This window comes from Perca fluviatilis, chromosome 16 (genome assembly GCF_010015445.1).
Source record: "Perca fluviatilis chromosome 16, GENO_Pfluv_1.0, whole genome shotgun sequence".
Taxonomy (NCBI): domain Eukaryota; kingdom Metazoa; phylum Chordata; class Actinopteri; order Perciformes; family Percidae; genus Perca; species Perca fluviatilis.
The window spans coordinates 22,394,249-22,422,082 of NC_053127.1; the positions used below are offsets into that span (position 1 = coordinate 22,394,249).

Sequence of the window (27,834 nt, forward strand, 5' to 3'; positions counted from 1 at the left end):
CACTCTCTTTTTGTTTCAGCCAACAGGAGCTGGAAGACAAAAAGACTGTTAGTTATGATGACATTGCCCCAGAAGATGAACTGATCAATACTCCATGTAGGTAAAAAAAAGAAAAGGATTCATTATTACTCAGAATCTGAAGAAAAGGTCAGAGAGCTGCAGCCTCTGCTGTATCAGATTATATGGCAGCCACAGAAGTACAGATAATTTATCCGGGCGCTCTCTTAATCTGAACAAATGTAAGCTGGTGAGGCTTCAACACAAATCCCTCTTTTAAAAGATAAAGAGAGAAAGATGCTGATTGCTTTTCCTATCCATTTTTGCTCAAAGAAGAACCTCACATCAGCACGAGTCATTGTTTGTGACTGGGTGTTGCTGCTGACATGTTAAGACTGGCTTTGTTTTATTTTGGATTCAGACTCCACAAAGGAGCAGTCAAGACTTTTTGATATTTTACAGGTGCTTCAAGTTCTTGTTTCCAGCAGTTTGATGTCTGACATCCTCGGGCCGGATGTTTCAAATCTTCCCGAATCTCTATCAAAATAGCTCTGCCTTGTTGTTTCTCGTTTCGAACTCAGAAGCCTGAGTAGATGTAGCAAGCAAGCGATTTTTATCAGTTTGTAGCACTTGATTCCAGATAACAATGTTTGCCAGCCGTGGTGGAACTGGAGGAGGTAAAGGAGGGAAATACTCAGTGGAAGACCTCTATGGCATCAGTAAGAAGCCCAAGGCGTCGTCCTCCTCAGGGAGTATTGTGGCCAAATCTGGAGCCCGGAGCAGCAAGACCCCAGACCAAAGGACCGAGTCAGAGGCCCTGGCTTCTCACATCCTAGCGGCAGCGCACAGGCTGGTGGAGCGACGCCGACTGGAGCTCTACCTGAGAGAATGTGGCCTCTCCCTGGCCGAGTGTGAGGCTGAGCGCTCTGCAATGACATACAGGTGAGGGGGAAGGAGGCAGAAACAGAGGGAAAGTATAACAAAATTATAATGTGAAACCACAAGGCAATTTGATTTTTGAGAATAAAAAGATGACCGATCATGTAAAACACCTTGGAATTAAACCTTTCTGTTGCATTCATAAATAGTGAATATTAAGAGAAATAACAACTGAATATGCACACAAATCTGCCAGACTTATAGATTTAATAGAGACTGCAGGACAAACTAAATGTTTGAGATAGACAGAGATTATCCAACCATCCTGAGCACTCAGCCATCGATGGATGATCCATTTAAATAACATTATTAATATTTTTCTTATATATTAATATTGCATGAATGTAGTTGAGCGTTTGAAGAGGACTGCAATTGAAGGCAGTGAGTGGGGACATCATTCATGTTTATATGAATATACGTTTTTTTTACCCCACCAGTGACCCAGAAAGAAATCACACGTTTCATGAGATTTCAAAGCACAGCAGCACTGAATGTGGCTGGACTGTAAAACTGTGGTTGTTCAGGATAACTAATGTGAATGCCAGATACAGTAACTTACGTGGGACTTGTACCTCAACCATTGTCTAATTCTCCTCCAAAAGACAGCATGACAGGGTCAACATCAGTGGGGCATGCGTTCAGGGTTAATGATGCTTGGTTTGACAGCAGGGGACAGGCGGTTGGTTGTTACGGTGCTTGTATCTCTCAGTTTTACCTGCTCAGTTTAGCTATTTTAGGATAAAAAGGTTGCCATGGATCCATGGCCACTGAATAATGTGCAAAATTAAACTATAAAGAGCTTAAACATAGAAGATAAACAGCAAATTGTTTTATAGATGTTGTAGATTTGTGTGTGTGTTTAATATCAGTGGCTTATTTGTATGTATTTATATAAGCCTATCTTTTTGGAAAAAGGGTTGTCGTAACACAAGGTGGCATTTTATTCGATACTGTATATCTCAAACAGACTCACACAACCATTGAGACTCCAGTACAAATGCCTCTAGGTGGCAGCGTCACTCTGGTGTGAAGACATGCAGTCAGTGCTGTGGCTCAATGACTCAAAATCAGAGAAGGAACAAAATCTGCAGCTTAAAGAGTATCATTATGAACAATCTCAGAAAACATGCCCCATTTACTCTCAGATCTACTTGCAGTGTTTTCTATCAGCACACATTTGATAACTGGTATACATACATTACATAACAGAGTATAATGCAATTGAACAGATTCTTCCATCACTGTAAATTTCCTCTTCACACTTCATGTCTGTAATGTCTGTAATGGCAGCAGTCTGTGCAGCCTCTGTGCATGTGATAGCCTGTGTGAGCTTTGGTTCATTTGTGTAATGATGCATCAGATTTGAACTCCCTCGAGACTGAAAGTCATTACTTGTAATCAACACAACAGCTAACAATCTACCTCGGCGTTCTGTCTAATTAGCCGGTTTTGCTGGAAACAACAATTTTCCACATCCGCTGATCTCCTGAGTGCAGAGCAAATTTAGGAAAGTGAGACATATACTTACATTTTTGACAAACATATTAGGAGGTGAAAGCATAATCTTGTCTTTCACTAAAACAAAGCTTAAAGGTGAGACATATTTGAACAAATTACAATTAGTTGGATGGATTCAGAATTTTGATGTATTTAAGTAAAAGCAATCCTACTAAAAGCATTTAAGAACTGTCCTTTGGCGGTCCTCTTTGTGAAAAACTTAATGCTAAGCTGAATCATTTTAAGACTAACCAACACCACAAGAAAAACAAGATGTCTGAGGGGAATACTTCAAAGTTTCAGCAAGGATAAATGCTTTCATCTTTGCTAAACTGCATGCACATTTCTTGTAGAGGCACACCAAAAACAATTCTCAGCATTCTTCATTTCAGCTTCAACTTAAGGAAGTCAAAACCAGCTGTTAGCATCTCTGCAGCCACCAGAAAAAAACGACACAGTGGGAGATGTGCTTCTTTACTCCATCTAGATTTCCCCTCTGGGCAACATTTTTGCCAGGGGCAGAAAGGGGTGGGGAGTGGCTTCTGGGGCTCCAGTCCCGAATGTTTTCTCAAAAGCCTGAATCTTTTGTAGTAGGTTTTTAAAATGCTACTATTTTACTACTCTAATAAATAAGAGAATTGACCACATTTACTTGGCATTGTTGGGGATACTTGATATGCAGTTAGAGCAGCCCAGATTAATATGAGATTCCGATTCAAATGTAGAATGATCTGTCAGCTAAACATTCATTCTGTGAACTCCAGCATAGTACAGCAAAATGGGTTTTAAGTTTAGTAATTCTGTTTATGTCAAATTTCTACCCTACTTATGTTATGCAACTTTCAAAATAGTCACATCAGACAATGTTTGCCTCTCTTTAGGTGGCATGAGTGAAAATAAGTCATCCTCAACATTTGTTGTGTTCTGGTTTCCGAATGATGAAATCAGTTGGAAAACAATTACATACAAAATAGGATGCAAGCTCTACAGGATGATTTTTTCCCTTGGCAACTATCAAAGGATTTCCCAAATGATGAACAGTTGTTTAGGCAGTCTTTTATCATTTGGCTTGAAAAATAGTGCATATAGCTGCCATAAACAGGAATAAAATCTCTCCTAGGTTTGGGCTGAGCCCCGGCTCTGAAAACTATATTCCACATGTTATTCAGTGTTATTTTTACTTACTAAAAATGGCTTAGCTAAATGGGATTAGGCCAAAAACACACACTTTTCTGTACTTCAAACAAGTGATCAATCACCTAAAACTCATCTCCCCTATATCATGACATTATAATTCTTCAACACCTATGAATGGACATATTTATTTTTTAGAAAACCTCACTCAAATAAGAGAATGAACTTTGTGAGAAAGTGCTGCAGAGGTTCAGGCCATGGCAACATGTTGTCAACCAGAAACATCATTATGTAAATAAGCTTAAGCATATTTATTAATGGTGACTTGGCAGTTTGTAGCAGAAGAGAAGAAGAGAAAAGAGCTTTGGTGCCGAGTCTGATGGCAGAGTTGTATAGAATTTAAAGTCAGTCCTTTTTGTATAATGCATCTCCGTAGAAAGATGGTCATCAATCTAACTTCCTGAGACTGCAATTCAATACAGCCTTTTTATTTGAAGGACTTGACAATGGAGCAGCTGGTGTTCTATGCACTGTAAACCCAGATTTAGCTGTAATTAAACTTTTTATGCTAACCTCAAAATAGCTATTTTTAAAACAACATTAAAGTTGCCCTGCCATACAAAACCGTTTTTACTTGCATTTTTTGAAATATGTTAGGTCCATGTGTGTTTGTGTTATGTGGTTAATGTGAAAATGAACTGCTACCTCCTTTGTCAGCTCTAGCCACTGAAAAGAAATAAGCAGAGAAATCAGGCCAATTACAAAAGCTGGTCAGCCTGTAATCATATTGCCTGAGCTCATTACTATTCATTAGCTCGCCCAGTTGGGTTGGGTAAAGGATTCTGACAGCCAGGCTCTCATTGGCTAGCTGTTAGCCAATCAGATTCATACAGCTTAGCTTGTTGAATATTAATGAGAACTGGCAGAAATCGAGCTGAGTCTTCCTGTAGGCTTTCTATACCAAACTAGAATGGCTTGAAACAAAGTAACCAAAGCATTTTTCCACAAAAAATGTTACAGAGTCCATGGTAGAACTTCAGACATTAACACAAAGTAATGAAATACGTGTGGCAGGGCACCTTTAAACTTTACCCTAAACAACAAGAGCTACGGTGAGTTGTTCAAAACCTCTCTTTTTAGTAAACTCTGGGAACACAAACAATGTTTTAGTAAAAATCAACTAATTGGGGATAACAGTGTGGTGGAGTGAAGCTCCCAAGTGTTGGTGAGCCATCATCATTTCTAAACTGTGGAGCAGGATGTGTCATTGCATTAAAGGGATGATGATGATGATGATGATGATGATGATGATGATGATGATGATGATGATGATGATGATGATGATGATGATGATGGACATTGTTTGGAGTGAAAGTTAAGCCTATGGGTAGATGAAGATTTAGTCAAAGTCATTATGTTAATGTATATTCACTTAATGTGATATTGTTAGTGGTCTGGAACTCAGAATAAAGTGATTCTTGGAAAGTGTGTGGCTGCAATATCCACATACCTGTGTAGGCGCTCACTGTGCTTTAACAGCACAGGAGATCATTAAACTAACTTCTCTTCTAAAATGTCACAGTGGGTGGCATTCACATTCTCTTTCTGCCTATACAGCTGGATCCTTCCCCGTCCCAACATGTAGGCTACTGAATAGCTCTTTAAAAAGAGCTGATTGCCAGCTCCAAGTTACAGTCTGTTGGCAGCTGACTGCTCTGTGATCATTCTGGGACTGAAGATTGCTCTAAAGCAAGATTTCATTAGACACGACTCCTGAGAACAAATTAACAGAAATGATGAATGTTTGTATGAGTGCGTGTTGGCATTTTATTTGCACTATTTTGCAGCTCGTCCCGCTGTGTGAGGCAGAGGGAGCAAACACTGAGCACTGACTGAAACGTCCTGGGTCGACAGTCTTCTCTAAGGATATGGCAGCATAGTTTAGATTGTAAACACAGCCTTGAAGGATCTATTATCATTGTCTGGCAACCAAATGACACATCAGTTTTATTGTAAGATGATGTGATGTGATGCATTACAATATGATAGGCCTATGCCACACTATGCCATGTTATGATGTGATATGAGGTGACTTCGAAGACATGTATCAGCTCTTTGTTGAGAGATGATGATGATGGTGGTACAGTGGTGCAGTATGATTTGGTGTGGTATATTATACCACCATATTTGCCATATAGAAACATGGGTGTGGTAGAAAGAGAGATCCTGCATATGGAAAAGAACAGAGGCATGTGTGGAAAATGATACTCTAGAGATATATTCAAAACATTAAAAAAAAACATTTGGGGTACATAAGGATAATGATTGTTTTTGCTTATTTCAAAACACTATAGCCTAGCTGTGTATAAGCTCCACTGACATAATGTGATGAAATGTGTGTACACCAGTGTGATGACAAATGTAGAGATCACACCCGAGAGAGAGAGAGAGAGAGAGAGAGAGAGAGAGAGAGAGAGAGAGAGAGAGAGAGCATCTTTAAAAACCCCACATTGCTTGTGAGTCGTGAACATTTTGGAGCCTCTGGAAAAAGGAAAGAAAAAAAAAAGTCTGAATTAATTCAGAAAACAAAATAAAGCTAAACGAAGCGGCACCGAGCGTTTGAAATTTCTAATTTTTGGGCCAGTATACCGGCGTTTTTTTCAAATCCGTGTACCGTGAGATTTTGTCGATTAACGGGAGACCTGCACAGCTGCTGCCGGTATGTGAGCGACTTCACACACTGAAGGTAATACAAAAAAAAAACCCGGCTCCCGGTGTTTGTTCTTGAATTTGCTTGTTTCCCCTCTCTCTCTCTCTCTTTCTCTTGCATCAATCTGATGCTGCGTGAGGCTGCTGGGCGATGATGCATCGGTGGGGCTTGACTGGGTGAATTCGCATCATATCAAGTTTATATGATATCGGACTGTTCGCCACGGCAATGTAAATTCGAGCAGTTAAGCCAGTTTTTTTTTTTTTTTTGCTGACCCACCTTGCGACAAAAAATATAGCTATGCCTTATTTCGACGCGAGGTGCGAGGATGCCTATAGCTGTGGTTGTGTCATTGCTGCGGCACACTCCGGAGCTCCTTTGCCCACGAAAGACACAACCAACCTCAGCTGAAGAGAAGACAGCGAGCTATCAAGTGCTTTACCACCCAACATAAGCCATACGAGCCCGTGCATGTAGCCTATGTGGGAGAAGGCCGAGCTGCTGACACACTCGAGGGCTCCTATTGCACTGAGGTTCCCAAGAACTGCCACATCCCCAAATCCGTTTGAGGACTGCTGTGAGCTTACACGCTTCCTGATGATTTTTGGAGGGCAGCCCTGATGCATCTTGTGAGTGTGAAAACTCAAAGAGCCCTTTTGCCCAGGTTTGCATCAACAGACAGGAGACAGAGCAGACGGTAACTCTGTGTGTGTCATGTTAGAGGCTGGACTCTTGCCTGCTCCCTCCAACTGTCAGCCAAAAGCTCTGACCTGCCCTGTCTGAGCCCTTTTTGTATATGAGCGTCACTGCTTCGCCACAACAGCACAACGGGATAACAGTGTCCAGCAGCACCAACAGTTTGCAGACATTATTGGTTGTGTTTCCCCCACCCCTGCCCTCCATCAAAATAAGAGCCCCCAGAAACCAGGGTCAGGATGCAGGTGTCTTTCGCCTGCACTGAGCACAACCTCAAGAGTCGCAGTGAGGACCGTCTCTGTGGCCTTCGCACCGCTCCACCTCCTGGAGGAAGCAGTGGAGGAGGAGGGGGCGGTGATCGAGGAGGAGGTGGTGGTGGTAGTGGAGGAGGAGGTGGTAGTGGACAAGGGAGCAATGGCAACTACATGTCTCAAGGAAAGACCAGGGAGGGGTCCGGGTCCCGTCCGACTCCTCAGGGCCATGCCCACATGAAGGAGGCCATCGGGCGCCACAGCAGTATGAAGTACAGGTGAGCATGGAGATGAGGAGCTTCAGGGGTGGAGGGTTAATCCACATCAGAGGGATCTGACTGGTTTTCATTTCACTTTGATTATCACGGCCTTTTGACCTCCAGATTATCACAGAGGTACTAGATTATCATAATGAGCATCAGTGGCAAATCCTCCGCCAGGTGACGAGGTGGGCAGCTGATCTGATCGGCCCTCCTCTCATCGTGAAGCTCTGCAAGCCGGGCTTTCTATTTCTATTTCTGTCCATCTCTTTGTTGAGATGCGAGGTGAATTTAAGGTTAGCATGAATTGTCACCAACATGCATCCTGTAACATAAAGTGCAGGCTGCCTACATATCCATTAGCGGGGTAAAGCACCTGAGTGAGTGCACCTACAGCAGATATTTTACTGACATTGTAAAAAAATGACATTAACGCTGAAACACGCTTGCACTGATGGATGTAAAAATGCTTACATAATCCATACCAAACAGCCATACTGTTATCACAGTATAACAGACAGTATGCATAGGAGCATCTGCTATAGGCTTAGGTGTTTTATGCAGATTTCACCCCTTCTTCCTTCACCACAGGTTAATAAAAGCCTGCCTCCCATAACAGCTTTCCAAAAGCACCCCAGGACCTCCAGCTTTTCTTGGAGGTTTTAAAAGCATTTAATTTTCATAAAAATAATGGTGCAGCAGAGGATCTTATGCACACAAAACCATTGTTGCAAACACCGCTTAACGTTTTTATTCATTTCTTACTGTAGCTATGTTACTTTTGTTACATTATACACTTATTGACTTTTCTTACTCTTATTTTACCTTGAATTTGACTGTGAACAAATACAACTAAATAATTTCCCTGAGGGGATTGGATCAATAAAGTATTCTGATTCTGATTCAGGTCTGAGTCATAATGTAGGGGGGAACCAGACCAGATAATGTCGCAGGAAAAGAATGTCATTTGAGTCATTTTTTTCTCTTTTAGTTTTTCTCTTATTCAGTTCACCTTGATGGATTATAGCTTCAGCTAGACAAGGGTAGCTGCTCATGCAGCCTTCACTCACTCAGGGGTCCTCAGAGCAGTGGACAATAATGTACATTTGTATAAATATGCATATAAAACACACACAGCATGCACCAGAATCTATAAGACTATAAACTCATGCCGTATGCTTCCTTCATTTAGACTGTAAAATTCAATACCTAGGAGGATGATTTTAATGACCTGTTTTCCTGGTAATCAGGTTGATTGAATTGCTGCCATTCTCTCCAGTCAATTTAGTTTTCATTTAATAGGATGTTTAAAAAGGGAATGAGACACAAGATGAAACCTGGATATCTCCACTACTGTTTTATATTCCTTGAAAATTGCATACATACATACATACATACTGATACTGATTGGGTGGTAGCTCTGCTGTCTCTGGAAAAGTGTCACTAATAGGGAATGCAGCAGCACAATAATCTATACAGCATATGGCCAGCTCCAGTTGCCAGTGGCAACACCCCAGGCATTGCCTTTAGTTTTTGTCTGTCTTATTTCCTAATCAGTCAGCACTGCTGTTGCTTATCAGTCCCTTCTGCAACTGAGGCCTTTCAAAGACTCACCAACCGGCCACAGAGTGTGTTTGCAGCACAGTGGTCGCACATTCTCCATTTTATACTGCTGTCACAACTCCACTGAGGTCAGGAAGGAACAGGAATCTACATAAAATATGCTGCAGGAATGAGTCTGTGTATCTGTGCAGAGAGTAAACGTTGGAGATTTCTTGACATGATGTGTATTGAGGCTATGTCAGTGCCACAATAGAGCAGAAAAGAAGAGTTCTGAGTAAATTTGATCTCCAGATGGCACCTATCGTTGCCACTAGTTGCCCTGTTTGACTGCATGTTTTCTAATCTAATCCCCCCCCGCTATCTCATTAACCTGAGTATTCATCACTTACTGGCTGGATGGAGACGATGGCACCTGCTGCCAGTTATCACTCCCATTCTTATTCTTATTCTTTATTTTATAAAGGACAACCCACATTAATTAACATTTCTGTAAATGTGCCAGTGTTAGCCACCTGGCTAATTTTCAACTGTAGTCCTTTGGCCACATGAGCCCCTGCTGTCACCCCCTGCCCCAACTCTTTCTCTTTGAATTTCTCTTTATCTCCTTTCTTTGATCCAAGTTTCTCAATTTCTGACAAATTTTCTTTGAAATACTAACAGTGCACTGCAGCTTTCTGTGTGTTAAGGTCAAAACGTGTGTGCGCACATACTTTATAAGATAAGGAAAAAGGTGATGACAATATTTAAAGTGACTATATGTAACTTTTAAATGTTTCTGAAACAGTGTCATTTTTCATCTGATGATCATAAATGACCTGTAACAGCAAACGAGACTAACAATAAATGGAACACTATTTTTATATAGTTCTTATTAATGCCTTTGCCTGGGTCCGATTTTTCCCACAGGCAGACCGGCTCTACAGTCACACATTCTGATGGGTCACAGATTTCGCCGTTACCATGGAAAAGCCTGTGTTTAAATATCCAGCCAGTTTCCAGAAGCTGATAGGCTTAATTAGCTTTGTATCAACAAATGTGGCAATGGCTTGAATGTAACGGACGTTCATTAATATAAAATAGTTTTGCACTATAGCTTTAAACATTATTTTTCAATCTTTTACATACAGTAATATCTTCAAATAATTGTGTGATTATAATAACTGTAAAACCTTTGCATCAACCAAGAAAAGCCGAAAGGTACATTACTGTAATCAAAACTATCTGTTCATATCAGCTCATTTCAAATTCTTAAATTTTCAATTTTCTTTTTAAAATGAATTCCTCAAACCTAGATAGTTATACCCAGCAGAAAACAGCAGTCATGGAGTATTTTTTGCCAGGGGACCTGTGGGGGTTAGGTGAGTCTAGAAGACTGTCACTTAGCAAATTGTCCGTTTCTATGGGAACCAGGCCTTCTCTTTTCACCAACAGCAACCTGGTATGCAGGTCAGGTACATTTCGAGGATAGATATATCTGCCATTTTTGAACATTTATCATGGATTTTTGCAATGTAATGGCGGCAGGGCACATTGTGTCAGTTGCAGGCAGCTGGATACAGTTATCTTAATGCATGAGTGAGAAGAGGAACATGTAAGTAGGGTAGCCGTATTAAACCATTCAATACAAATGTTAAAGAGACAAAAGAATTTAAAGATTTTGGTTGTAGGTTCTATAAAACAACTTTAATGACAAAAAGAGAGATAAGGAGAAGTTCAGGGATGGTGACACGTTAATGTGCTGTTCTTAAATCCATCATCCGTCATCTCGGGGAGTCCAACTGAACGTTTGGCAACATCAAAGGAATACTTCAACGTTAGGAAAGACATTTGGCTTTCTTGCAGTAAGTGAGTCATGTAACTCTGATGTTGAACTATTCCTTTAACAGTTCAATGGCCTTAGGTTGACCAGTAGGTCTCTTGTAGCCTGGCCATAGAAGTCCCTTTAGATTAAGAACAAAACCACCATTATTGTAAGTGAGCTAAGCTAACAAACACAAGTAAAAAAAGGTAAATATCAGTTTCAGATAAGATAAGATGTGATGCACTGTTATTGATCCACAGTGGAGAAATTCGGTGGATGCAGCAGTACAATAGAATCAACATAAATAAATAAAGATAAGTATAGAAAGTAACAGAAATAAACAATAAGAGGTACAAAACTAAAAGAGAAAGAATGAAATGGAAACTAGTATAAAATGACATGATAAAGTGACAATGGTGTAAATAATAGCAGCAGAGTCAACAGGTCTATTTAAACAGTGTACATAGACTGACATGGATGTAATGGAACTCAAGCGTTTGTCTGTAATAATATAATATAATATAGTACAATAGTCAATGTAACATAGCCCCCCCCCCCCCGGACCTGATTGGTGCATCTGAACAGGGAGCTGTGGATTTTTGCAAATTGCACTACAGGCTGTAGGTGGTGCCAGAGGAGCCAGATTTTTTTTTAACTGACCTGCTTCATATAGTTCTACTCGATCATAGGGTCAGTTTCAGCAAATATGACAGAAAGTTAGTTTTATAAGTCTTACCTACTGCACCTTTAAACCTAATAACAAATAGAAATGTCCAGTGAAAGGTGCTATACCACAAAACAAAATACCAATGATAATTATACCTAACATTGAGTTGCATGTTTAGCTGGAGAACAAGGCTTATGTTTTTGAATTTGTATCAGGGTTTGGAGTGTCCTGACATTCAACCATGCAGAGAGGCGCTGTTCTCTAACAGAGTACACTTGAACAGCGAGTTTTGAAAGCCTGAACTCTCAGCAGCTGATGAAGTAATGATTAAATAAAGTACTGATGAACAACCCTGTCAAGTTGTACAGATAGATTGTGGTCATTTAGCGCTATGAGGCAGTGATCCAGCCCCAGTGTTACCCTTTTATACACGCTGAGGGCATGTTGACTTCACAGCTTCAGTTTGTTAATTTGATCCCAGACTATTTACTTAAATGTGGTTTTAGAGTTGCCTCATCCATAAAACTCTGAAAAGCTGTGGACAAATTAGCAAGCAGACTATTCACACTTTTATAAAACCCTACGGATGCCATTATAAATACCAAACAGTGATAAAATATGGACTTCACAGAGTGGAGTCATGATGAAAACTAATTAAGTGATAATTAAATGCTTTGGCCTCTTATTGTTATCATGATTAATAATCATTGAAAACAAATGGTTTGTGTAGCAGAACAAGACTGTGTGCTGCAACAACCTTGACCTTCAACTCTCGCTGGGCTTTTGAGTTTCCTGTTGACTGAACAGATTAGTGACATCACTTCGAGGTCCAGCAAAAGTTTTAGGCAAAGTCACATTAAGTCTTCACTTGCTTGATTTCAGCCTGGCTCCTAACCAAAATATATCCAAACTATGATCTGTTTTTTCGCTGCTAAACTGCAAAAATCTGGCTTCTTATTTCATCTGCCACATATGTATTAACAGGTTGCTGAATGTTATAATTATAAATCACTAGTGCAGTGCCTGTTCAAAACTTGGCTGTTAGAAACGGGCCCATTGCTTGGCCTCCAGTGTCCCTGCTTGCAGTTTTCTCGAGAAACGCTCGTGCAAACACTACACACAATCGCTGAGGCTTGAAATATTTCAGTTTGCTACAATGTAACATCTCCGGTCTTTCTTCATCGGTTCTTGAATTTACTATAGCGAGCGACGAAGAGCGAGCTGTACCTAGCACGCCTTTCGGCAGTGTAACAGTCAATAGGGGTCCCCTTTCAATACACGCACTACTAATAGATATGTCCTGTAGATCTCAAGAGATCACACTCGACACTGCACTTCCTTGGGGCCGCAGCAACACACCAAGTGTGAAGTCGATCAGATGAGCTGTTGTCGAGAAAAGTGAAGGACAGACAGAAAGACAGACAGACTGACAGACAGAGACTCCCTCCATTTTAGTTAGGTAGAATTGTGCAATACTTAAGTTTAGACCATTATTTTTACAGTTTCAGGTTGGAGACCTTAGGGAGGGATTTAACAACTTACATAAAGCAGATAAGTTAGTTTTTTCAAAATGTGAAGCGACTGCTGGGTCAGTGTTGTTTGATGAGGCTTACATTTGTCAATATTTGCCTGTGGATGGAAGCGACAATCAGCAGGCTTGTTCTAAACAGCGAGTGACGTAATCAGCGCTGGAATATCCGCGTCACGTCCTCTGAAAAGGCTGCTTAGTCAAAGTCAAAGTCTGATATTGTCTTACAGCACAGACAACGTCATCATTGCATGTCATTACGTAAGAGCAGGAACACCTAATGAAAAAAAGAGTCTCCAAAGGTCATGGAGAAGTCACATCAAAGTATTTAAATATATGACCTTAATTTAAAATCTTTACATTTTTATTTATCTTAAAGTTATAAAAGCTCTTTGGACTCTTAGTTGCTTTCATACTTATGTTTGCTGAGGGACAGCATGTTACATAAAAACATATATGCCACTGCATTTAATCGTTTTAAATTCATTGAGCTGTCATGTCTATATTTATGAGGCAGCAGACCGGGAAACTGACACATCATCGTCACTCTCACAACAGACATAAAGAAGGTCGGCAGGCAACCAGGTGCAGTGGCCTTTTCAAACACTGGATGTCATTACGAATAAACTCCCTTTAAATACATTTTGACAACTTACTGTAAATTCAAACTATCTAGAAATGTTTGTATTGTTTCACCTTCAAGTCTCTTATACACCCAGTTGCCCTTCAAAACAATGGGAGGAGTGCTACATACATCCTTATGTGCAGCAGCCCCAAATCTTTAATAAAGAAAAACACAATTCACACAAATATAATCATATAATATCAGCTGGTGTAATCTCTCAGCTGTGCCACTTCATTATGTGCAATTTCAGTTAATAGGAGAGTCACGACCACTAATAGTGTTAGCAATTTATGTGCAACATTAGTGGAGAGCAGCAGTTGCAGCTGTGTGTGTGTGTGTGTGTGTGTTGTGTGTGTGTGTGTGTGTGTGTGTGTGTGTGTGTGTGTGTGTGTGTGTGCGTGTGTGTGTGTGTGTCTCTCTGTGCTTCTTTTTTACATTTCCTCTGCTCACAGCATGTGTATTATATAATTAGGACAGACCTACTTTCCTAACTGTTTTAATATAACTCAATTAAAACATTACATTACATGAAAAGTCAGTTGTTTAGTCATTAATAATAGCTGAAGCAAGAATAAGAGCGCTGTCAGAGTTACCCTGGGTTCTTGTCCCTCAGAGTTAAAGGAACACGCCGACTTATTGGGAATTTAGCTTATTCACCGTAACCCCCAGAGTAAGACAAGTCCATACATACCCTTCTCATCTCCGTGCGTGCTGTAACGCTATCTGACGGCTCCAGCGGCATCAGCCCATCACAGAACAGGCAGGTGAATGGTTCCAGTAATCCTACTGCTCCAAATAAGTGACAAAATAACGCCAACATGTTCCTATTTACATGTTGTGATTTGCATGTGAGTGTACAAAAACAACGTAACATGAGACAGCCACCATCTTCTAACCGTAAACAAACCGGGAACTATATTCTCAGGCGGAAGAATATAGTACTTGGGCGGAGTGATATGCTCGCAGCAAGCCTGTCTGAGAATATAGTTCCCGGTTTGTTTACGGTTAGAAGATGGCGCCTAATGCTTACGTTTTTTGTACAACGCTATAAATCCCACAACATAATACAGGCTATATTAGCGTTAACTGTCCCTATCTCATTATTATTAGGGAGCAGTAGGGAGGTTGGAACCAGTTACCTGCAGGATCTGTGCTGGGCTAAGCTAAGCGCGGAGCCGATCAGAATATGCTGATAATGAGAAAAACGTATCGACTTGTCTAACTCTGGGGGTTACGGTGAATAAGCTAAATTCCCAATAAGTCGGCGTGTTCCTTTAAAGAGTTGGTTCACACAATATAAATTGTCTCAATTATATCTAGAGTAAAAAGAACACTGATCATAGAAAAAAAGATGTTGAAATTATTGAGCCTTGGGTGAGAAAATATGTTCTTTGTAATTTGAGTGAACAGACCCTTTAAAAGCCTGAAACGGTTTATAAAGCATTATTAAAAGAGAACAGACAGTCCACAATCTTCCCAAAGTTTGTGCTCAGAAAATGCACATATAAGCACACACGCACGCACACACGCACAAACACACACACACACATCCACACGCACGCACTGACGTGAGTGTTATTAATATCTAGGTGTGCTTCCCTCTTGAGAAGAGCCTGCTCAGCAAGTGTGTGGCATTTTATGACAACTGCAGGAAAAAAAACTCTATCATTTGCACCTAAACCATCTGTATAGTGTCTTCCTCCCGTCTCGGCTGAAAACTACTGTAAATGTCAGCACAGGTTAAAATGCTGACTACACCATGAGGGAGCACCTGTGTGGCTGCTTTCTTTCCATTAATAATGTATGGAACAACCAAGTCCCTATAATCACCTTGCTTGGACTTCATGATTTATTTCAAGGAAAAAATAAACAAGTAAGCACGGGAAGCCTATAAAGGCTACAGAGAAGCATCTGTGTTTCTCTTTGTCCCGCTCGAGTGCATTCATGCATGAGTGATCGTATGTAGATCTGTGCCTGTGTTGAAGTGTAATTCCCATCAAGCGTGAACATTAACGTAAAAGCATCGACTGGCCACGCTGACGCCAGCACAGTATAGATTTCGTCAGTTTTTTTTGCTTTAACTCATGCCAAATACATTTCGAATTAAATATAGGCCGAATGACTGTGTACATGCATTTGTGTGTGTGTGTGTGTGTGTGTGTGTGTGTGTGTGTGTGTGTGTGTGTGTGTGTGTGTGTGTGTGTGTGTGTGTGTGTGTGCGTGTGCGTGTGTGTGTGTGTGTGTGAAAGAGAGAGTGGGAGATATTGTCATGAGGGAGATAGTGAGAGGAAAGAGAGAGCATGTGTCTCTCCAGACTCACTGATAGTAATTTAGCAGACTGCAGCACTGCAGAGAGCTGTGGAGTTGAGAGCAGGGAGGAGGCAGCCAGTTGTCACACAGGAAGAGAAACAATGACATCCTCCATTGCCCAGAAACAAGAAAAATTGTGTTTTATGTGGCACAGCAATCATGAAATTCACCCACTAATGCAAACTGGTTTCACTTTTGCTCATACAAACCCGTTAGTCTGTCAGCTTTGTGCACTTATTTCTTTTAAAATAAGCAGTTTGAATATAAAGTCCCAGACACACCGACCAGACGGCCGACCCTCGGCAGAAAAGGCAGTTGGACAATCAGTCAAAAAAGTGGTCGAGAGACGTAATATGTCTTCATAACAGCAGGTGGCGCTAATCTGTATTGTTGCCCAAAAATGAAAAGCGGCAGCTTATTGGACAAATGCGTCACGTGGGTCTGGTTTCTCCGGAAATTCAAAGACAGACTGTCATGGCGGCTTGTTCAGAATACGATCTCGTATTGTACTAAAATAGTTCACCGAAACATGTTTCTGAAAACATTTTAAGCAAGAAATAGGCCATGAGGTTGCTGAATCTGTCTTCATTTCAGATTGACAATGACCTTTGAAAAGATTTTCATCAGTTTTTGAGAGACTCTAGTCACGTTCATTCCGCTCCACGTTTCCGGCTTAGCACTCTACCAAACAGATGGGTCATTTGAGTCTGACTGCCGGCAGTGCCCACCCCGCCGATTACACATGTCAAATCGGCCAAAATGAAGGCCAACAGCCCCTCGGACGGACGACGGCAAGGAACACAGAACAGACTCGAGTCACTGACCTCGCCAGACTGTCCAACGGACGATTATCGGCTTGGTGTGTCTCGGGTTTAAGATTATTAAAAGCATTTATTTGTGTAATACCTGTGGATGCTACCGGATGCTTGACAGTCTCACAATGCTGATTCATGTTTAGTTGCAGTTCGAGTTGTCACACATTAAATGTGAAATTTAACACATAGCATTCTGTTTTTCATTATGGTACTAAGCTTGTGTGACTAAGGTGGTAAGCAGTTGGATCCAGGCTTTATTAATGTAATGAATTCTGCCGAAACGTCTTTCTACACAACATGGGCTTAAATCGGACCAATAAGAAGAATTTATAATGGCATTGGTATCAATAAAATCTTAATAATTCCCATCTCTAAATACTGCAATTTTTTGATAAATTCCAAGCCTTTTGTTTTGTTTTGAAGCTGAGGGAAGCTGTTTTAAAGAGCAGGGAATATTTTTGGGTTGCTGTTATTGGTCCAACCTTGTCAAATGTTAGACAATATTTTTCCTTGAACTTCCCCTGACTGAAGTAGAGGCAAAAAGGCACAATGTGATGGATGTCACAAACAAATACCAGTAAAGAGTACAAAACAAATGGAAAAAAAATATTTAAATATTTGATTTGGGAAAAGTCTCTGAAGTGTGTTTCTCCCATGTGCCTCATTTATATTTACTCCCAGTGTTCAAAGTGTGACTGTCAGTGTGTGAGAACAGGCAGAGCTGCATGTCATTGGTTGACAAACGGTGAACGAGAGCCAGATTACCATACAAGGAATCATCAACATCAAACCCCGCTAACAGCTTGTGCCTGTATATATCATTCCCGACCTTCCACCTGTGTGCTATTTTGACAGAGTTTAAAGTAATGACACAAACAATATGCGTTTCACACCCACACGCAGCGCACACATGAACACAGACACCCCCAACACGCACACAGTGGGACACAAATGCTTACATATGCAAGAATCTAAAAATAGCTTAAGGTCAGGCATTAAAAATAGACCACAGAAAATAAAAGCAGGACTCGTTCGACTGAGTCTAAATGCTCTGACAGTCTGTCTTTCTGCATTTGGTTATTTGTGGCGGATGCAGGCAGGCAGATAGGGGAGGAGGCGCTGGAGATGAAAAGACGGCGAGCAGTGAGTTGCACTGCAGTTCTGCTGCCTCTCCAGCTGGCTCCATGGCTAATTAGAATGGGGGAGAGCACGCATGGAGGAGGAGAGCAAGCATGAAGCCCACATCATTTTTAGCTGCACATGCTGCTGTGGTCAGAAATGCAGCACTTTGCTTCTTCTTTCTCGCCCTTCAAAATTCAGCTGTCTGGATAATCAGATGTGGCATGTTGGGTAATGGACTCCTCTTCCAGCTTATGGAACATTTTGGACATTATTGTACGAGAGAAGCTTTACCCTATCTGAGCTGAGCTCTGTTCCCTCCAGCTGTTTCACTGACCTAGTGTAATACACTGAACTGTTAACATACGAAGGATAAAAGGCCAATTGTTCAGAGATAATTAGACACAGGCAGTAATTTAACCACAGGCAAGAAAGACTTTCACTCAGCGGCAGTGGTGAAGGAAGTATTCACATCCAGGAACACAGAGGAAATAAGTACTGCATGTTAACATGCAGTGGTGTTATCTGTGTTATACTTCAGTTTTTTTTTTGCAAAACACATGGTTTGTGTTATATCCCATTTGGTTTATTGTAATTCATTTTATTTATTTATTTATTTATTTGTCTTTGTTGTGTGTTCATGGTCCATATAAGATTGGAACTTGTTTGTTTGTTTTGTTTTTAGTATTTTTAGTTTTATGTGTACTTGTACAAGTATCATATTTTAAAAAGTGATCATATGTTTTGTCCATAAAATCTTAATTTGCAAAGTAACTAGTAACCACAGGTGTCATGTAAATGTAGTGGAGTAAAAGTATAAAATAGCATAAAAGGTAAAGTACAAGTCCCTCAGAACTACACTTGGGTTCAGCACTTGTCACTCACAAACATCAATGTACTGTAAGATGGGATCTCATCTGTGATTGTTTGTGCAATTGTATCCTAAATACCCACACAGCATACCATCTTTTTTCCACATTTCATCTATGAGCTTCACAGACTGTTCTTTTCTTTCTTTCTTCGCAGGAACCTGGGGAAGTCAGGCCTACGTGTTTCCTGCCTCGGGTTAGGTGAGTTGGTTTGAAGGCAGGGAAATATATTCATCTGTTTTAACTTTTGAAACAAAACAAATGTCTCTGTCTCTCCTCTCATTCAGGCACCTGGGTAACATTTGGATCACAGATCTCTGATGAGGTGAGAGCTCTGTTGTCTCTCTGTTTGTATGAGAAGTTGATTCCCGAGCACCTTCACTTATATTGCTTTAGTGGAAAACACTGCGAGCGCAAATCTCTGTTTTCAATTATAAAAATGTTTGAAAATCCCCCAGACCTGATACCTAGAAACTAAAGTAGCTTTGTGAGATATTAGATATTAACTCTACTGCATTGTTCTCCCTGCATCGTGCCCTTCACGGACAACCTCTGTGTAATTGGAATTTTTCCACTTCTCCCTCTCTCAGTTTTAATGTTTGTGTTCCCCCCCCAGATGGCTGAGAACCTGATGACCATAGCGTATGAGAGCGGCGTGAACCTGTTTGACACGGCAGAGGTGTACGCCTCTGGAAGGTCAGGCGCCACTTCTTCCTCTGAGCATTGGTTCAAACTTTAGCTTCTGTTTTTCTTCTTGTAGAATGGTTTTTCATCAGTAGGTGTTCTCTGATGCAACGTCTCTCATGATCGTTCATGTTTCTTTAGCGTATGACATGTCTGCAGATTCCCTGTATGATTCAACATTGTTGTGTAGTGATCTGAATTTAGCATCAACTTATCACAGTAATTTATGTGTTTCTTCACAGAGCGGAGATCACTTTAGGGAACATTGTCAAGAAGAAGGGATGGAGGTGATATTACTCATTTTTCCAAACTGACTCACATGCATGTGGAATGTTTTTTCTATTAGATTATGAAAATATGTTTTGAAACCCTAACAATTCCTCATAATCTCCTTGTTTTTCTTAAATTCACTGCTTGTCCACATGTTTTTGTTACTCTTGGAACAGGCACACCATTAAATTATCTCAAGGGAAATTCATAATTTTTAGTCAAATGAGGAGCTTTAGCCACAGAAAGACTATAAAAGGATTAAAACACCATGTGAAAATTAACACTGGCTGCTAAACCTACTGTATGTTGAAAATCCTTGATATATTAATAATCTGAAGGAAAATATACAAATAAATAAACACCAAACTTTGAAATAATAATGTGTAATCTGACACCACCACTTCTTATATCAGATTTTTTTTTTATAGATATCTAAAGAAATACAATACTGGTCCACGTTTTTGTAATGGTCCCATGATTACAGGCACACAAGAAGAAAACTATGGCTGTTATACTTAAAAACTGTACACATAATTTCTGATTAAAATTCTTATTTTTCCATTAAAAATGGGAAAATAATGCTCCTAACCCTCTTGTGTCCTTGCCAGGCGTTCAAGTTTTGTCATCACAACAAAGATTTATTGGGGAGGCCAGTAAGTATAACACTAAAAGACTATTTCCTTTAAAAAAAAAAAAAGAAAATTCCTTGTTGTTATTTATCCTTTCAATAGATCATCAATAATGTGTGTTTTCATCACTCCACAGAGCAGAGACAGAGCGAGGACTCTCCAGAAAGCACATTATTGAAGGTAGAGTAAAATATATATTTTTTACAGTGAAGTACCTGAACTTAATTTATAAAGAATCATTACGTAATACAAGCAGGTTCAGGATTAGATTATTATATTAATTTCTATGTATGTTGAACATATGTTAAGAGGTTAATTAAAGTTCAAAACGGTTTAAATGGATTGTATGGTCATTTTATTGTATATAAAACGTTTCCCAGAGTGCATTCTACCCAGACCCTGTGTTGTGATGAATCATTTAATGACCCTTTAATCTTTGAGTGTGCATTGTTTTTCTCACTCAGCTAAAGCCTATGTCACGTGTCACAGTGAATACATCAAACCCTAACCCTTTGCAGCAGTTGATGGTTGCAAGGATGCTAGTGGACTGTTTGCTAATAGGACATGATGTGTGATTGGTGGATTGTCATCAGATGTACAGTAGCTAACTCAAGTCTGTCTTGTATCTGGGACAAAGGAAGACAAAAGTATAAGATGAGGGAATTTAAAAATGAAGTTTTAGTGCAAATAACATCTCAGAATCATTAGGATTGTCCAAATCAGTTCCCCCTCCCCAAAATAATCCTAAAGAAAGCTAAGAGGCTATTGGCCTTGTATAAGGACATCTTCTTTGTATGTTTTGTAAGTAGTGTGGCCTTGGGGTGACCATTTACCGAGGAGTTAAATGGGCTGTTTGACCGTCATTGTCATGAGGCTTTTGATTTGAGGCGATTGCGTAATGAGTGACAAGGACAGTGCTCATATTTGGACTTATATTTCACCTAATGTATGACTTCTACCTAAAGGCAAACACACCCGAGGTTGAAAAGTTGGCACACAGGAGACGTTGACGCAAAACAATTTAAGAAAAACAAAATCTAGTATAACATTTCAAAAACAATATCCCCCTGTAAAATGATTGATTTTTACCCTCTGTTGAACAGTGTAGTTAATCAACTATTTCTTGGAAATCTGTGTGGTCAAATGTTGACCAGACTTAATTATCTCAGCAACAGTCAAATGGATTGCCATCAAGTTTTGTACAGAGTCCTGATTCCTAGACGATGAATCCTAAAGTCTTTGTTGAGCCCAAGACTTTTCCTCTAGTGTCACCATGAGGTTGACATCTGTTTACATTGGTTGACATTTTTTGTGAAATATTTCGACAACAATCAGATGGATTGGCATGGAATTTGATGCACACATTCATGTTCCCCTCAGGATGAATTGTCTTTACTTTGGTGATCCCACTTTTAATCTAGTGTCATCATTAGACAACTACTATGGTTTATGACCAAATACCTGCAGAACTAATGACATTGCCATCAGCCTCAGCTAATGCCTAAATGCAGCCTCACAGAGTCACTAGCGTGGCTGTAGACTATTAGTGTTTTCGATGATAATGACATCTAATCACTGACCATTGCTTATGACAGGTTTAAGAGGATCCTTATCAAGACTCCAGCTAGAATACGTGGACATCGTTTTTGCCAACAGAAACGATGTCAATAGTCCTATGGAAGGTCAGTCACAGATGTTTGAAAATGATTCTTGTTTGCTGCAATCAATTGCCTTTAAGTGATCAAAAGAGTAAGTTATGTAAATGCAATGCTGTACACTGTGATTTGCAGAGATTGTACGGGCTATGACGTTTGTAATAAACCAGGGTATGGCCATGTACTGGGGAACCTCACGCTGGAGTGCCATGGAAATCATGGTGAATGCTGATCTCACACTCAGAAAAGCTCACTCTTTACAAACCCAATGCTGTCAGGTTATGGCATAAGTGCTGATCAATAACCATTTTGTTCTGTCTGTTTGGCACCAGGAGGCATACTCAGTGGCACGCCAGTTCAACCTGATACCACCGGTGTGTGAGCAGGCAGAGTATCACTATTTCCAGAGGGATAAAGTGGAGGTGCAGCTTCCAGAGCTCTACCACAAGATTGGTCAGACATCCACAGTCTCGCAGCTCTATTTATCTTAAATATTTTAGTTGAAGGTTAATTCTGTTTTATTCAAATGCCTACCCTTATTCCCCTCTTTCAGGTGTTGGAGCAATGACCTGGTCTCCACTTGCTTGTGGATTAATCACAGGGAAGTACAGTGATGGTGTGCCAGAGTGCTCCAGAGCAGCAATGAAGGTCAGTGTGATTTGACTGGCCCTCCTCTGGGATTTCTCTCACTGGAAATTAGCCTCAGTGTTATTCTCATCCTGATCATTGGGGTATTGTAGTGTGAAATCAGTACTGTATCAATGCGTTTCTCCATTTTGCCCCTGGTGAAGGGATACCAGTGGCTGAAGGAACGAGTGAACAGCGAGGAGGGCCGCAGGCAGCTCGCTAAAATCAAGGAGCTCCATCTACTGGCAGACAGACTGGGCTGCACTGCTGCACAGTTAGCCATAGGTACGACCCAGGCAGATAGCATGATTGTATAGTGTAGGCATACAGAGACTTTGTTTATGTTATTGTTGTGTGACTGGAGGTTAAAAATTGTTGTTTTACATATGCATATTTTTGGGGCACAAAACTATTGATTCAAAATGTTTGTTCACTTATTTTACACATAAGGTGAAAGGCAACAGATGTATTGCTTCACACAAATGTTTCCTATGTGCCCGTCTGCCTGTGTGCAACCACTTTACTGCTGATCAATGACCTCATTTGTTAATAACATTACTTTCCCCCATCTTTGTGTTTAATCAATAATGTTTATTTGTTGTTTAGAAAGCCTGGTTTGTCCACCATGCGCCCTTGCCTATCTACTATAACATGTACTGATCTGGGTAGTAGACCAAAGCGTATTTGGTCATCTGATCTTAGGTCAGAATTCAGAATACTCAAACATTTTTTGGTAGATACATGTTTAATTTGGCCATTTGACACTGGCCATTAAATTCAAATGTGTCTATTTTTCTTTGATTAACACTGTATATATATATATATATATATATATATATCATTGAGAATGAGTTTCATTGGGTTTCTCTCTTTTTTGCTGGCCATTAAATTCAAATGTGTCTATTTTTCTTTGGTTAACACTGTATATATATATATATATATATATATATATATATATATCATTGAGAATGAGTTTCATTGGGTTTCTCTCTTTTTTGCAGCCTGGTGTCTGCGCAGTGAGGGAGTTAGCTCAGTTCTTCTGGGTGTTTCTAATACAGACCAGCTACTTGAGAACCTGGGTGCCCTACGGGTAGAATTTCTTTCCTTTTTTTCCTTCCACGTTAATAATTGTGCCTGACATACTGAGCCATGGTTGCTTGAACCAATATATATTCTACTTTGTTTGCAATGCAACGTGAGAAATTGAGATCAAATTTTAAACTGATTGCCGTCTTTTCTTCCTACTTGCAGATTTTATCCCAAATGAACCCTCAAACTATTGCTGAGATTGATGCCCTGCTGGGAAATAAGCCACACTCAAAGAAAGAGTTGCGTGCTTGAAGATACAAATCTGAGTGACAGATGATGTTTTCGAGAAGACGAAGGAGACAATAACATTTAGGAAAAATCGCTTTTTGCTCTGCTGTATACTCAACAACTTGCATGTCCACAGCAACATTATGCTTCCAGTATGTGCGCATATTCATTTTGCGCAGTACATTGTATCATGTATGAAAAAAAGAAGATCTCTCAATAGTAAAAAACAAAACAGGTCATATATTGCTCTCTTCCGATTGTTCACAGACTAATTATTTCTACAGAGAGGGAGGATGGTTGGAGCGGCAGGTCTCTGCAATACACAGAGAGGTTGAAAGATATTCAACTGTTGTCAAAGCACGTTTGACTCTTGGTAATCAAATGTTCTAAAGTTGGAAAAAAAAACACCTCTGTGCTAAAATGCAACTTTAAAGCGTGAATGGTGCTTTCATTCCTTCCCTTGCAGCCGCCTGTTATTCTGTATGATGTTTGTACCCAGCAGCCAGAGAGCCAAAGGTTAGTACTCATATGTCTAGCCTAACATTTCCCATAGTGTGCATGTGACTGGTCTGCCACGCTCACTGCTTTACAGGGTTGGGAACAATGGAGTACTTGTAAAGTCATTACAGTAAAAAAAAAAAAAAAGAATCCAGTCTGGTGTAACTTTAAAAAAAGAACGGATCATATGATGTACACAAATATTGTGAAATTTTTTACACACTCGGAAACAATGATTGATTTTGGCACAAATCCTTGATCGAAATGAAAATGAATCAATCATACTGCAACAGTAACTGATAGACCAGCTTTTGAATTAGAGTGCATTATGTTAGTTATTACAATATAAAATTGGCAATGAGGAATCAGTAGTGGGCAAGATTTTGAAAGTAACTTTCTCAACCCTTCTGCTCTGTCAGTAGTCTTTTCGCCTCTTCTGTTTGTAAACTGTGCGCATGTCCCTTTAAGAGAGAATAGCCCTAACAGGGTGTAAATGTGGCATGGCTTTTATGGCTTATGTAGATTTGCTGTGACCTTGTAAGCCATTTTTGTACTCTAAATCTGGCAGTTTGATCCAGGATCCGTGCTGGTAGGCACTCTTGCATTAAAAACTCTCTGCAGTCACAGACACAGCTGTGTGTCCATCTGACGTATAATCTTTGTATTGTCCTAAACTGTATCAAAAGGTGTTGACAACACTTTCAACGATGCCATTCTTGTGAAGAGCATCATTGTTCCTAAATCAGAGGTTCAAGACATTTGGAAAGGTCACTGAGAATCTGACACAAAGATCGGGACACACTGTGGTGAACTGGTAGTTTTCAAATGAGAGTTTCATCAATGATAAGACTGAGTTTATCAAATGTGATATTACTCTTGCCACAGCTCACTTAGGATAAGTTTAGCAAATGTAACTTTTTTGTTGTGGAAGCCTAAAAATTTAGCCTCTCCGCTCATTTCTCTGGGAGTTCTCTCTCTCTGTATCGTTTGTTCATTTGATTCTTGCACACGTGCACGACTGGTTTTTATACTGTGCATTTCATGTCTTTTCCCTTTAGTTTTGTGTTGATGTCAAAACTTTGTAAAAAGAAGGGGGGATTTGTTCCTTTTGTGATTTCCCCATGAAAGCAGCACCAATCTCCAGAGCGGGGGGGGGTGTTTTTGATACATAGTTTAGTTTAGTTGCTACAAGGTTATATTGTACTGTAAATATGCTTATCTGTTCGGCAGTGAGAGAAAGGTTGAATATATGAATCATGAAAGAATTCCTGAAGGAGCAGCTAAAACGTTGCTCCCCTCTGTGACTCTGTGATGATGTACAGTTTGACCAAGTGTAGCATCCAGTGTACATAGATAATTTCAATCAAACCTTGAAAATGTAACTTTGCCTGCATAACTTATATTTTACTGTCTTGCAACAAAGAGAAACCAAAAGAGAGAAGAGACAACTCATACTGAATGTATCATGTCTGTTGCTCAAATCTATCCTAACCTAAAGGGACAAAGTACAAAAACATGTTTTAAAGGTATAGTTTCTTTTTGTGTTTGAACGTGTTACATAGAAACCTGCAGAGCTGTCGTGCACACATTTACATTGGGATTCAGACAAAAAGGTTGTCCAAACAGGAGCTTTATGCACACATGCACACACACACACACACACACACACACACACACAAGATTACATAGGCTAATCATAGCTGTTTTGCTAAAATTAGCTAACCCCTTAACATTTTTAATAAACTGTTTATTTGTGCATATGTGCAGGGATATTAACTTATGAGCTGCATATAACAACCTATCTCCAAAAAGAATAGTATATGGGTTATATCCCAAAATGCCCCTCGTTCTAGGATTATAATTGATAAACAGTCTAACATACCATGTGCTCCCATGATAAAACTGTAATCCCTCAGATTAAAAATGTTTATGCAGATAGAAAGTAAAACAAGCAGCGGCAGCTGCTTTAAGTACTGCTTTTTCTAATTGGTAACTAGTTGCACACATTACATAAAACAGATTAACATAACATTAGCCAGATTAACATAACATAAGACATCAGTACATAACGCCCACACCATAATCCACACCTGCAATGCTTCAGACAGATCAGAGTCTACCTTGAACCCTGAACAGGTTTAGTTGCTCCATTTCTGCACCCAGTGAAGCTCTTAATGTGCCTGTGTCTGCTTCCTGGTGTGTTACACTAAAAGGACTTTTTTTAACAGCAACAGGTACTGAGCTTGCACCATGATTTTGTCTGTGCGTCTGTTAAATCTTAGGCACATCAATGTTATATGTATGTGACTCTTCAGACAAAGAAATACAGAGGCAGAGCTGTTTGTAAAAGCTCACACTCAATACTGTTTGTGCCCATGCAGAATCAGATTAAGCTCTTATTTTTATTCCTGAGTGTTTCTCATTCTGGCAAAGACATTTTATTAGATGACATGAACACATTTTTTGCTTTTTTGTTTATTAATTTGTGAAAAACAGCTATGTTTTGCAGGCTCATACATTATATGTGTAACAAAGGCCCACACCTACTAAATATCTGTGGTGGCATTAGGCAATTAAGTTTGGAAAAATAGCCCTTTTGAATTATTACCGTGTGTACACAGAGATAAATTGCATATGAACATACTAAGCATACGAAGGTGCCACATTTGCACTTACACATTATAGTAGAATGTATTTTGATGTTTGCTAAATAATGGCTCTCTTCTTGGTAAAAATGTATATGTAATGGAAAACAATGGCTGCTTTACAAGGTGGATGAAAAACACAACTTTAAAATGCAAATAACTCTTTGAAGTAAAAAAAAGAAAGTAAGAGCTACCAAGCCATGCAATATTTTCACCACAAACTAAATGGACTCCTGTCATCCTTCCTAATGTCACAGCTTCACCTAACCCAGGGTCATTCAAATGGATGCTACAAGAACAATGTGACAGCTGTGTGTCTCGCACTGATCCGTGCTGCTGAAAGAGCAGAGCCTGCCGGGACACCACACAAGCTTACCACAAACAGAAAACATCTGTGACGCCGACACTGCTAGCCTTTTTGTTGCTGGACTCCCAAAATGTCATTGGAGTGATAGATGAAACATATGTGTGTATTACAGAAAGCCCCGATCTGATAAAGATTATCATATGTGCTGGAAAACATTGGATGTGTCACAGCCAACACTGTCGGAGAAAAACCTGCTTCACCGCGTGATTAATCCTTCTTGTAAAGAAGCTGGTTGGACAAGGTGATGAAAAACAGAAAGCAAGGAAGTAGCTGGACAGAACACATTTGAGATTTACAAGCCCCCACATCTAATAAAATACACATCATACCTTGCCTAGTTGTTGCTTCTGTACCAGTTCAG

At 40.0% G+C, this 27,834-nt stretch overlaps 1 protein-coding gene across 3 annotated transcripts; it reads left to right on the forward strand.

The window, feature by feature from the left end:
• Positions 1 to 267: 267 nt before the first annotated feature.
• On the forward strand, positions 268 to 27,806 carry LOC120544391 (voltage-gated potassium channel subunit beta-2). 3 transcript variants are annotated; one of them, XR_005636496.1, is made up of 15 exons: positions 268 to 939; positions 18,939 to 18,982; positions 19,069 to 19,106; positions 19,398 to 19,477; positions 19,708 to 19,752; positions 20,344 to 20,388; positions 20,501 to 20,544; positions 21,960 to 22,046; positions 22,155 to 22,240; positions 22,352 to 22,472; positions 22,573 to 22,667; positions 22,811 to 22,931; positions 23,648 to 23,736; positions 23,898 to 24,479; positions 27,364 to 27,806. XR_005636496.1 is itself a non-coding variant. In XM_039778091.1 (14 exons), exons 1-14 carry the CDS (start codon positions 644 to 646, stop codon positions 23,985 to 23,987), a joined length of 1,281 nt encoding a protein of 426 aa, XP_039634025.1. In that variant the 5' UTR covers positions 268 to 643; the 3' UTR covers positions 23,988 to 27,806. The 3 variants fall into 3 exon arrangements, 2 of the variants coding, with proteins under 2 accessions (XP_039634025.1, XP_039634026.1); XM_039778091.1 differs by having other exon boundaries at positions 23,898 to 27,806; XM_039778092.1 differs by lacking the exon at positions 268 to 939 and adding an exon at positions 6,054 to 7,502 and having other exon boundaries at positions 23,898 to 27,806.
• Positions 27,807 to 27,834: the final 28 nt, after the last annotated feature.